At 50.4% G+C, this 12,342-nt stretch overlaps 1 protein-coding gene across 2 annotated transcripts in view; it reads left to right on the plus strand.

The window, feature by feature from the left end:
* The window catches only part of PTPN3 (protein tyrosine phosphatase non-receptor type 3), a 101,429-nt gene that overhangs the window by 39,801 nt on the left and 49,286 nt on the right, over positions 1-12,342 (plus strand). For both annotated transcript variants that reach the window (XM_040963484.1, XM_040963483.1), the window contains 3 exons: positions 55-133; positions 4,457-4,501; positions 8,320-8,372. In XM_040963484.1, the coding sequence (XP_040819418.1) occupies positions 55-133; positions 4,457-4,501; positions 8,320-8,372 (177 nt within the window). The remainder of the gene's footprint in view (positions 1-54; positions 134-4,456; positions 4,502-8,319; positions 8,373-12,342) is intronic.

Below are 12,342 nucleotides of genomic sequence, written 5' to 3' on the forward strand. Positions count from 1 at the left end.
ACCATTTTCTTTTTTTAAAGGAAATTTTAATTTTGTGTTTGGAAAATGTTGTAGGAGGTTTCCCCTGTACTCTGCATTTTCGAGTCAGATTTTTTATACCTGATCCCAACACCTTGCAGCAAGAACAAACCAGGTAATCATTTTTAAAACATGTTTTCTATATAGTATATAAAAACAAAGAATGACTGAAAACATAGCCTTCATTTTATAGCTGGTGCTGGGTTGCTATAAGATGATCCAAGCCAAAATGTCACGTATTGCTGTTGTAATTGGGCAACTAGCATCAGTTTCTCCCGTTCTGATTTGGTGCAAGTCCGACCTACTCCACCCTGCTGCCAGCTCTGCACACTGCTACCACCCCGTCCCACCCCCTCTCACCTCCACCCTTCCAACCCCCTTCTACCCCTCCACCCCCTCCTGTGTTTCAGCAATGACAACACAGTGTCTTGAGCATTTCCTCCCAGATTCCCCCGGTGGCAGGAGCTGGGAAGGTACACAGGCTGGACCCAGCTTGTCTGCGGGGTGAATCAGGAGGTACAAGAGATGCAAAAAGTAGATAAGGAGGAAGCTGTGGTAGGAATTATTTACCCCTCAGGCCTTGGACTGGAGCCTGGCCTGGGTTTGGTACTCACAGGTGGGTTTTCTGGGTGGGGACTGGATCCTTGTTGCAGTTTGAACACAGACTGTCAGCTTACCTTCCCCTCCCCTGTGGAGATGTTAAGCCTTTTTACTATGGCCCCCAAAGGATGGCAGGGAGAGGCCATGGATGTTTAGGACTTCTGCCTCCTACTGGGTGCTGTTTGTGGCAACAAGAGCATCCTGTTTAGCCCAGCTAGAGAGTGCTGGCCTATCTTTTTTTTTCTTACAGTGATAAACACGTGATCGCATGTTAACTTTTAGTATGTTTCAAGGCCAAATATTAGTCTTTTGCTGTGTTTTGCCTTCTCTGTGCACCTCTTCCCTTCACAGCAGCAGACACTGGGGACTTGACTGTGTTTACCACCATGGTAAACTTTAACCCAGCTTGAGAGGTGCCCAGGGTGACTTGGTGTGCCTCATTGGGGAGCCATGCGGGAGCACACACCAGCTCATCCTGTGGTGTTGTTTCCTGAGCTCCTGGGCACCTGGGCATCCTGGAAGAGAGTGTGTTGGAAGTGACCCTGCTCAGAGACTGGCCGCGTTCTGGGACACTTTAGAAAAATGACACGAAGAGTTAGAAATGTGTCACATCTGTGTATGTGTATTATAGGTTTTATGTAAAAAGTTCTGTGTATATGATGACATGCATATATATCGTGTGTGTGTGGTTTGACCAGTGGCATTTTTGAAAGATTGATTTACTTGAATGTCAAAGAGAGAAAGTGTGTGCACTTCCATATGCTGCTTCACTCCCCAAATGGCCACGATGGCAAAAGCTGAGTTACATTGGCGCCAGAAGCCAAGAATTCCATCCATATCTTCCATGTGAGCGACAGGGACCCAAGCACTTCAACTATCTACCACTGCTTTACCAAGCACATCAACAGGAAGCTGGACTGAAAGCAGAGTAGGTGGGACTCCAGCCTATGCTCTGATAAGGGATTCTGGTGTCAAAATCAGAAGTTCAACATGCAATGCCAAGACATCAGTCCCCAGTGAGTTTGTTTGTTTGTTTGTTAGTAAATGGAGAGCACCCTGGGGTTTTTTGTTGTTGTATTTTCTTTAGAATGTCAGTTACCCCTGACGTTGAAAGATTCCAAGCTGAGCACAAACTAGACTGCTTATCTTAGTGGCTGTCACTGTCCCCAATCCCCTCCCGATAGCAGTGGAGCTCCAAAACTAAGGGAAGGCAGCTGACTGGCTGTGGGAGGGATAGTACAGCCCACTGAGCCTTCCTGCTGTGCAAGGGGCATCTGAGGACTCGGAGTGCTGTCTTCGGAACCGCAGATGGTGGTATTGGGAAATGCGAGTGGTACATCCAGAGTGAATGGCCATGGTAAGAGTTGGTAGGGAGGTGGCTACTGAGGGGGCCGATTTCATCTTAAGATGAATAATAGTTATATTTGCTCCTGCCTGTGTACCAGATAAAAATGGCTCACCTCTGTTTGTCCTGAGCTGATGGGTTCAGGGTTGGCCCTCAGTCCTGTCACCTTCTCGTCCTGGTGACGTGGAACAGAAGAGGTTGGTTGCTGCCCTTGGGACACTCGATTAGTGTTGGGGAGCAAGAGCCATGGCAGTGCCATACCAACTGACCCCTGTAGCCAGGACCCAGATGGAGCACTGGATCTTTTTCTTTTGCCACTGGGCCATGCTTCCATCCTGTCTATGCCGTTTTCTTTTTTTTCTTTTTGATTCAAATGAAGGATTCTACCTGTGTCCCTGACCCATGGTATCCTTTTAATCTGAAGCTTTGTAGCCTGTCCAGAAAGGAATTCTCTTTGAGGAAGTGAGAAAACTTGGCCAAAAAAGAATGTATGAGGCAGTATTTAATGTGTTTTTGCTTTTTAGGGATTGAGCTCGACAATTGTTGCTTTTGCTAGAGTTGGTCTCCACATTCTGTCTGTGGTGAACTAATTTCCAAAATTGGTGGGCTTGGGTTTCTCCTCTGGGCAGCTCATGATGTCGTCATCTCTATTGTAAGCCTCAGCACCTGCTGGTTCTGATATCTGTAGATCTTTCCCAACCGAATTTCATACACTGGCAGCCTCTGTGAAATTAAAGTAAAGCTCCTTCAAGTTTCTTAGGTAAGCGCCTTGCATTCAGGTTGCGTTCCACTACTCCAGTGCCTCTGCGCTGGATGTCATGGAGTGGACTTGGAAACTTGGCTGAGCAGCACACTGAGATTCCCAGAAAAGTTGTAGTGCTCAGCAGGGCCCGGCCGTGAACTCTCAAGTTTACCCTGGGATTATCCATAATCCTCTCCCTGCTTCTCACTTGCGTTCTCTCTCTCAGTAGCATTGTAGGAGGAGGGAACACTTAATTCTAGTTGAATGTCAGCATGGATAAACATAGAAACAAACTGGAAAACACTGAGTATGTTCTCCTGGATGGAACAGAGCAAGATTCCCATTCCAAATAGGCATGAATCAGCACGAGTGCCCGACACCGTCTGTCCGCGCTACACCCTGTGGGGACCTGGGATGATCACAGCTGGAGCACTCGGCTCCCAGTTGCAACATTGATCCCAAGCTTTTTAAGTCATTAAATGGGGATGAACTCAGTAGCATAGATTTATATATGTGTGCATGCAAATAAGGTGTGAGTGTCTTGGTTAAAATAGGACACGTAGCTGACCCCTGCTGTCTTGTCTGAACTTTGTTTCCTTACCTGGGAAAAACAGAGGTAGTGATGTGTGTGAGTGTGTGTATGTGTGAGTCTGTGTGCGCGCACGCGCACACACATGGCTTATGGCCAGGTGGCAAGAGCGATGGGGAATGTTACCAAGCAGGACACACACATAGCTGAGACCTGGATAAATCCGGGCTTGTGGTTCTGACTGTCCTAAGCATTCATGGCTCACAGAGCCAGCCCCTTGACCTTTGTAGATCTGGAAGAACTAGAGACCGATCTGTGCAAGTGGCCAGAATTCTCCCTCTGCTGCCCCCGCGCCTTTGCCCTGTCAACATTAGATTTCAAGAGACTTCCCTTTTGTCATTTGGCCAGACTCTGGAATGTCTCTCCAATTTGAACCTGGACTTTACAAAAAAGAGGGGGAGCCAGCAGCCAAACGTCATGGATGCAGCCAAACGTCATGGATGCTTTGTCCCTAAATAGAAAGCTTGGCAGGGTTGTTGCTGACCTGTACAGGGTTGTTGCCTGCCTTCTTCCCCCAGCCCCCACTTCCCACCCGACACCAACCCTGCCCAGGACAGCTGGCCTGAAAAACAGGCTCTGGGTTCTGAAGCTGGTTCTGCTCATTGAGTGAGAGATACAGCCCGGATGTCCTGGCATCTCCAAGCTCACTGATGCTCCGAATACAGCCAGAAGCTCAGCAGGGTGTCTGTACCATAGCCACAGAGAGCACCTGCCAGCCCCTCTTCCTCTGAATAGCTACACACAGAGGGAGTGTAGGTGTGCATATGCAGGTGCTGGAGGGTAGGGGGCTGGGGGTTCAAAGCCTCTGGGGGCCCTGGTGATGGGCCAGGAAGACCCCCAGCTGCAGGTCAGGGTGCTCACTGACCATCGCAGCAGCTGACCACTGCCACCCTGGGTACCCTGTCCAATCCTGCAGCTCTAGGGCAGCCTCAGAAATGCCCCTACCAGTTGGGACCATGGGCCCTGGCTCAGGTCCTTATTGGTGACCCAGCAGCTTTGCAGTGTGACCCACAGCATCTGACACTGTAGATCAGAATGTATCTTCATGTGTTTTATTTTTCACGTATACAAGTCTTGTCCTTGACTCATCAATCTTCCCATGCTTGTTTTTTGTTCTTTGCTTGTTTCAGTTTGTTAATTAATGAAAACACTTGTTTCATAGGCATCTGTATTTTTTACAACTGAAGATGGATATCTGCGAAGGAAGGTAATAAGAATTTTGCTTTTTCCTTTTCCTGTCCAATTAGTCAGATTCCTGGTCTTAATCTAATGAGCATGCTTCTCTGGCAACAGTATTTCAGTCCAGAACAAAAGATGGCTATTAGTGACAGCATCCTGTCCCCGGATGGCTGTGGCATATGCTTTCAACTCAGGCTTGATGATCAGCCTCTTCTCATGTTATTTCTGTTTCATCACAAAAGACACAGGATCGCTCTGGTAGAGACCCGTGACATTCGGAAGGGAGCCAAGAACCGGGAGTGTGAGATGGACTTTCCCTCGGAAGACAGGTCGGGCCTGACCGAGGTCCACCTCCCGGTCCCTGGTCACTCATTTCCCCCCATTCTGGGAAACTTGCTGCTCAAGGCATAAGCATCTGGCTGTGATTGAGCGCTTCTGTGTAGCAGCATCCCTCAGTGGCTGAATGCATTCGGAACTGCTCCCCAAGGGGAGGTGACGCTCCAGCCCTGTGACCTCTGAGCCTCCTCTTCCTTAGCCGACCTGTAACTTAGGGAAGATGCAACAGGCAGGTGGACCCACGGGAAGAGCCACATCTTATTCCCATTTTCCTTACCATGCTCTTCTTCATAAGGAAGTTCTTAGAGACTGCCAGTATCCTGTAGGACCCAGGAGCTTGGAATCTGATTAGGAAAATGAGACAGGGGCCTGTGATGTGACTGGGGAGCACTTTGGACTCATGTGAGCAGTGGAATCTTCCATCTTAGATATGAGGTGCTCCTGCTAGTACAGGGTGCTGGGATGAACCAGGCTCAGTTGGTCAAGAAGTGAGGAGTTGGGTGTTCCACACGCTACCCGGTGCCAGCTGGGCCAGAACTGGAAGTGCCCCCTCCCCCACCTGGTGGAGGGCCTATAGAGGAGACAGAGGGCTTTTTCAGGTCCAGCGTGGGCCTGCACATCGCATCTAGCAGGCGGGAGAGAGCTGTGCCATGGGGACATGGTGAGAGCCTTGTCTGTGGTGATTGTGTCCCTGTTCACTGAGTGAGGCTCACAGAGGCCAAAGGGGTTCCATTTAGACCGAACGGAATGGACAGCTCCCAAGGAAGCCTGCATACATTGCCAGGCCAGAGACTAGGGCACAGCGTGGAAGACAGGAGAGAGGGACCCACAGATCTATTACCTGTTTAGCAGTCAGAGAGTTAGACTTAGCTTACCTTCCCCTACAAGGAAGGAACAAGTCCTTCCTGTAAGATAACCCCCAGGGATTTGGGCCTGTGCTGTATCCGCCCCCCAGGACTGGGAGCTGGCCCTTTCTTACATTTTAGGGTAACTAAGGGTTGATAGCCCCTGCCTCCCACCCCAGCCCGGGCTGCCCCCTGAAGACACAGCAGCTTCTTCTGTCCCTTGCTTCTGTTTTCCTGGTGTTGTTGGTTTTTTTTTTTTTTTTTTTTTTGCTCCACGTGTATTTTGCTAATACTCAAGAAGAGACAAGCGCTGGACTGTGCGGCAAGGACCCTGCACCTGCACCTAGGGGCTGCTCCGTCTTACTCTGTATGTACTGAACATCGGCTGCCTTTGTTGCCTTTGTTTAAATCTGTCTGTTTTATTTGAAAGACAGAAAATCACAGACAGATTATTCATCCTTTGGTTCACTTGGTTCCAAAATGCAGCAAGGCTGGGCCAGCCCAAAGCCAGGAGCCTAGGTCACAGTGCAGGTCTCCCATGTGAGTGACAGAGGCTCGGGTACTTGAGCCTTCACCTGCTAGCTCCCAGGGTGCACATCAACAGCAAGCTGGATTGGAAGCAGATAAGCCGAGGCTCAAAACTGGGCACTCTGGGATGGAATGCAGGCTTCCCCTTTACCCCTGCACCAAGCACTTTTGCACCTGAATTTTTTGGCGTCTCTCAAGCTGAATATCCCATGCCAAAATTTTTCTGTGGATCAATAGGAATCTTTTAATAGCCATACGCTGACCCAGGTCCCTGTCAGGTCCTTGTCACGTCTTCTGCTGGCCCTCACAGCTCTCTCAGCAGGGTCCCAAGAACCAGACACTCCTCAAGGTCATTTGTGGCGGCATAAATTGCTCCCTGACGGTGTGGCTGGCCTTCTTCCCTGGTGCCACGATGGCCCTGGCTTGTGAGGACTCTAGGTGGCAGCCAGTGCTCAGGGCATTGGCTTCCTTCTGCACAGCCAAAGAGGACGAAAGGGATCAGCATGGGAAACATGGCACATCAGTTGCAAGCAGGAGGTGGGCTCTCAGGGTTCTGGTGTATGCATTATTTTAATGAAGATTTATTTATGTTTTTAAAAGGCAGAGTTAGGGAGAGAGAGAGAGATCTTCCATCTGCTGTTTTACTCCCCAAAAGGCCATAATGACCCAAGCTGGATCAGTCTGTAACCAGGATCCTGGAGCTTCTTTCTTGTCTCCCATGTGAGTGCAGGGGCTCAAGGACTTGAGCTATCCTCTGCTGCTTCCTCAGGTGCTTTAGTGGGGAGTTGAATTGGAAGTGTAAAATCTGGGATTCAAACCAGAACCTCTGTGGGATGCAGGCACCACAGGCAGTAGCTTTACTTGCTGTGCTCCAGCACCAGCCTTTGGAAACCATTTTTCTTTCTGACTTCTCTGGAGGATTGCTTCTTCCATCTAAACAGAACTTCCTTAGCCTCTTCCCCAGAGTTCTTCCCCAGAGCCCTTCCCCCAGTTCCTCCTCCAGGAAGGACATGATGTAGATGTAATGGAAGCCCATCTGGTAAGGGAACAAATGGCAGGTGCTCATCACAGCACTTGCTCTCCCCCTGGGTGCTGCTCTCCACATAGGTGGGACGTATGGCCTGGGTGCTAGCAGGAGCAAGGTCCCTTAAGGAAAGTCAAGGGGGTCTTTGGGTAGACAGAGCTGCTTCAGATGTGGCTCTGGGACCAGGAGACAGCCCAGCGCACAGGGGGAGGACCAGCCAGCTTAGAGAAGGGGATGAGTCACATCTTGGGAACTTCTTGAGCTGGTTGGAGATTGTGTGTTTGAGCTGCTTCTGGCTGGGTTGTCAGAATACTGTGGAACTCTGGAGTGTCCCAGGGCTTCTATGAGGATGCTATTCTTTATCAGAGTCCTCACTCCCACCCTGCCCTGTCCCAACTCACTCTCCCAGCTCACAGGGACTGCCCCAGCTCTGTGAAGGAAGCTCCTGGACAGTCTGCAGAGGCGGAGGGTCAAAGGAGCCTGAGGGGCAATTAGAGGATTTGGAATCTGGCCAGAAAAAAGTGAAGTCACCGGCAGAAACGGGGCATGAGGGGACATGGGCACATCCAGTCGGTCGATGACAGCTGCATGGATCCTTGGACCCAGGAGGTCTTCAGGAGAACAAACTGCTGTGGGAATCTTTATAAGGAATGAATTCAGAATTTGCAAGTTTTAGAAATACGAAATACTTTTCTACTTTGACCCTTCCAAGAGGATATAGTTAGAGCCAACAAAAAGTACCTGTTCTTCACTGGGGATGCTTGAATGGGGTCCCTGGGTCTGAGAGAATCTTGTTTTTCCTGCTGGAGACACAAGCTTAACCTTTCTCAGCAACCCACGCACCCACCAGCATCACGCCTTTCTCTGTGGCCGTTGTTATGCATAATGTCTCGTCCATGAGAAGGCATTTCTTTCTACAGCTCCTCTGTGTTGTTGTGCTGATCTTTAGCCTTTGAGATGGAGGCATATCATAAAGCCATCTTTTTTTATGATTCCTGTTGGTGTTTAATGATTAACCCAAGAAAAGAAAGGCCCGTCCTACCCGTTGTCTGTGGGCACTGTGGGCAGTTGCTGGGTTCTTGCATTTTTGCCAACATGTTTTTCTCCTGACAGGTTAACCTGCCCTCTGAACTCAGCGGTGGTTCTAGCATCCTATGCCGTACAGTGTAAGTCACGGGAGCAAGCAGGTGACAGGTGGACACGTCCTGACCAGGATACCTGGACCGTAACAGCTTCTGCTGTCTGGCTTGGTTTTTCCCCCACCCATACCCAAGGAATCCTGTTGGGCAGCATGCTTTAGGCTGTTCAGCTGGTCTCACTTTCTTCCTGACAGGCTACTGCAGCCTAGGGGTGCTTGATAGGAGACTGTGGGGTAACGGGGTGGTTCAGTGTGAAGCTTTCCCCTGAGGGAGCCCATAAAACAGCAGGCGGCTGTTACACATTTTCCACAGTCTCTGCCCAGGTATTTGACTTTGATCTCATACGAACCCCAGAGGGACAAATATTTGGAGCAGTCGCCTCTAATAAACATGGAAACTGAGACCTAGCAGGGTGAAGGAATGCACTGGAAGTCATTGCTGCTGCTTGTTTGCTGCCACTCAGAGCAGTGCTGGGATTCTAGGAATCTATTTTTGGTTTCGGTACAGCTAGTGGCTTATACGTTGGCCCAAAGCTGTGCTGTCTGATAGAAACGTAAGGTGAGCTACATATGTCATTCTGAGTTGTCTTCTTTTGTGTAAAACATGATTTATTTATATGAAAGACAGAGTGACAGGCATACGAGGAGAAGCAAACAGAATTGGAAATAGAATGAGCTCTTCCATCTGCTGATCCACTCCCTGAGTGGCAGCACCAGCCTGGGCTGAAGCAAGAAGATGCTTCCTCCAGGTCTCCCACAAGGCTGTCCGAGCCCCGTGCATTTGGGCCACCTTATGCTGCCTTCTTAGGTGCATTTTGGCGGGGCTGGATAGGGTGAGGCTCTATTGGGACTCCCAACTGACATCTATATGGGATAGCAGCACTGTAGGTGGCAGCTTAAGCCGTTGTATAACAACACTGATCCCAGATACGCACAGCTCTCATGCATCAAGTGAGAGAAAGGAGGGAAAAAAAAAACTAGGAAAATAAAGTTAACAGACAGTGCTGAGGTGACTCTAAGTTTGTCCATGTCCCCAGTAGCAAGGAAAAGACATGGGGGTGGGAGACAGTCTGCAAGGACTCAGCCTGCAGCCCTAGTCTTGGCTTTCCCACTTACACCTGTGTGGCCTTGAGCCTCACCAGGCCTCTCCTTTGCCTGTCAGGTGGGGACTTTATAGAGTTGGAGTAATGTCTAAAGAGGAAGTGGATTCCTCAGCACAAAGCTCTTGGACTTGCACCTGCACCCACTGGTGTTATCCCTTCCTGCGTTTTCCTTATCTGCGCAGGAGAAACTGTCAGCAGAATTGCCTGTCGTGAATTCCAAGCTCTGTTCAGAGTAGAATTAAAAACCACATTGTATGAAAATCCGATTCCGAGCTGTGGAAGTCAGGTTTGCCGGTGTGAGGAACTGAGAGAACGGCAGCTGACACAGTGATAGCACATGGGCCATACCAGCCAGGGGCCGTGTTAATGTTACTGTCATGCTGATAGAGCCAGGCGAGCAGTTTCAAGATGGGCTGTGTATTCCCCTGCTCAGGCACCTTCACAGGGAACTAGATTGGAAGTGGAACAGCTGGGACTCAAACCAGCACTCCCGTAGGATGCAGGCATTGCTAGTTGGCTGGATAACATGCTGTGCCACAGCCCCAAGGCACATTTTCCTGCTAGGTAAAAAGGAATCAGTGGATGAGGCACTACATAGACACCATGGTGGGAAATTGTTGTTGGCCCCTGGAGGGATTCTGAGGCTCAGCGATGGAAGGTTTGGCAAAGCTGCATTCATTCTGTGATGTCCCCTGCACCTCGGGCACGGACACACAGGGAACCTGCTGCCTGGTCAGGAGGCAGCCTGGACCCAGTGCTGCTGCCTCCGGAGGATGCCCTCCACCCAGCCTGGGGGAGAGAGAGGGGAGCTGGAAGGCAATCCCGGGAATGACCCCCGCGAAGGGCCTCTGAGATCAAGGTGAAGCTGGAAGCGTGGCAGGGAGAGGACTCAGCCAGCAGAGTAACATAATTCCTGGCACCACTCTTTGGGAGCCTGGGATATGCTCTGTCTTTGCTGCAAGGCATTAAATGTTATCAACCAGAAGAAGGCGAGAACAGCATGTGCTTTCAAAGACAAGGCGTCCCCTGCACAAGCACCGGCTTCCTGGCCTTCTGTAGTCATTAGTTTTCATGTGTGCTGCTTCCCCGCAAATAGAAAAGTGTGTTCTTGGGAGGGAGGGAGAAGGGTGAGGCGTGCAGAGCAGGAAGTAGATAAGAGTGGGGCTGGTGATCAGAGTTCCGACTGAACTTCAGTTGACGGTGTCTTCTCGGAGTCTCAGTTTCCTTATCCGTTTTATGGGCTAGGAGTGGAGCTGGTGATCAGAGTTCCGACTGAACTTCAGTGACAGGTGCCTTCTCGGAGTCTCAGTTTCTTTATCTGTTTTATGGGAGCTTGAAGTGGGTGACATCACTGAGCTCGGCAGGGCTGTGTATGACTGTTGAGCTGTCTCCCCCTAGCGGTCAGCTCAGAGCTTTGCACAGAGTCGCTGCTCTGTTTCCAGAGAAAGCCGCATGACACACTTCGTGGGTCCTCTGTTAGGTTCAAAATACTTGTCAGCGACTTGTATGACCAAAAATCTTGCTGTTCAGGTTTGCTAAATGACTTCAGGACTGCGGCTGTTAGGTGATCAGGAGACAGCAGGAGCTCCGTGAGCTCATGAAACCATGAGCTGCCTGGAAACCCAGAAGGGTGCAGTATTTGGTGGGCCTTCGGGGAGTTGGCCGCTGTCGTCAGCAGGTGGTCAGCAGAAACATGCAGACCCTCACAGTCAGGGTGGACAAGTGGGCTGCTGCGCTGGCAGAGCACTGGCCGGAGCTTGGATCCACCGAGCTCACCATGGCTTCTCCTAAAGTCAGGATTTGGAATGAGGTGATTCCAAGGCTTTCCTCTCCATTGGGTCTCCTTTGTCAGGGCTCCTGGGTGGAGAATCTGCAAGCAAACCTCTATAGACTTGGCACCACACATGTTCAGGCCCAGGCTTGTGCTCCCGTCCTCCAGCCCTGACACGTGCATCCGCAGCGTGGCCGCATTTAGCTGTAACACCCTGTGGGCCAGCCTCGACCAGGTCTGCATGCACAGATCCCTTCCCCCACAAGCGGACCTGGTCAGGAGCTTCTATTAGGTGTGAGCTGGTAGATTCAATCCCCAAAATGAGCCAGAGAAGACTCTTAGAAGCTCAGGAGTCTTTGTCCACCAGCCGGCAGGCTGTCCTGTACCACGAGTGGCAGTGGGCAGCAGCCCCAACAGGCCACAGTCAGGGGCTTTTAAATTCACACTGTCATGGAAACCGTTCAGTCAAATAAGCTAGCCTCGGCTCAGTGTGCTGAAGGGGAAACTGTCAGGAATTCTTATCTTCTCAAGGTTGTAAAAGGTGGCTTTGGCCCAGGGCTGTCATGGGAAACTTTAGAGCTGAGTGCCAATCTGAGGATGTGGGGAAGGTCACCACTTGCAACCCAGCTGCCAGCCACCATCTGGGGAAACACTGACACCATGAGTGATGCTCTGTCATGCAATAGGCAAGTGTATAAACGGACTAAGAGCTATGTCCTGCCTGGTAGCCAGGAGCCCAAGCCAGCCAGCCAGCAAGTGTAGTGTATGGAAACCAGTTTTGCAGAGAGCCGAGTTTTTAAGTATACAGTAGGTGTTTTTTCTAGTATTCTGGTTCCGCATTTGTGTCCCCAACAGAACACTTGTGTTTCTGCTCACCCTGGGACTCAGACTTAGATGGCAGGCACAACTGATACCATTTTGAATTTTCTGGCTGTCGACTGTTGAGTCCAATTCCGACCAGCCAAATCCCCGAGTCCCCAGCCGGGTTCTGTGCTAAGTGGTGGGTCCTGAAGGTGACTCAGCCTGCTCCCGGCCCTTGGATAATGGTGTAAGTCTCAGACAGCAGCCCTAGTGGTCTGAGCAAAGCTGAGCAGGTGTAAGAAAGACATGACCTGCACATCTGC

Source organism: Ochotona curzoniae, unplaced genomic scaffold (assembly GCF_017591425.1).
Source record: "Ochotona curzoniae isolate NIBS_2020 unplaced genomic scaffold, NIBS_Ocur_1.0 scaffold_3208, whole genome shotgun sequence".
Classification (NCBI taxonomy): Eukaryota; Metazoa; Chordata; class Mammalia; order Lagomorpha; family Ochotonidae; genus Ochotona; species Ochotona curzoniae.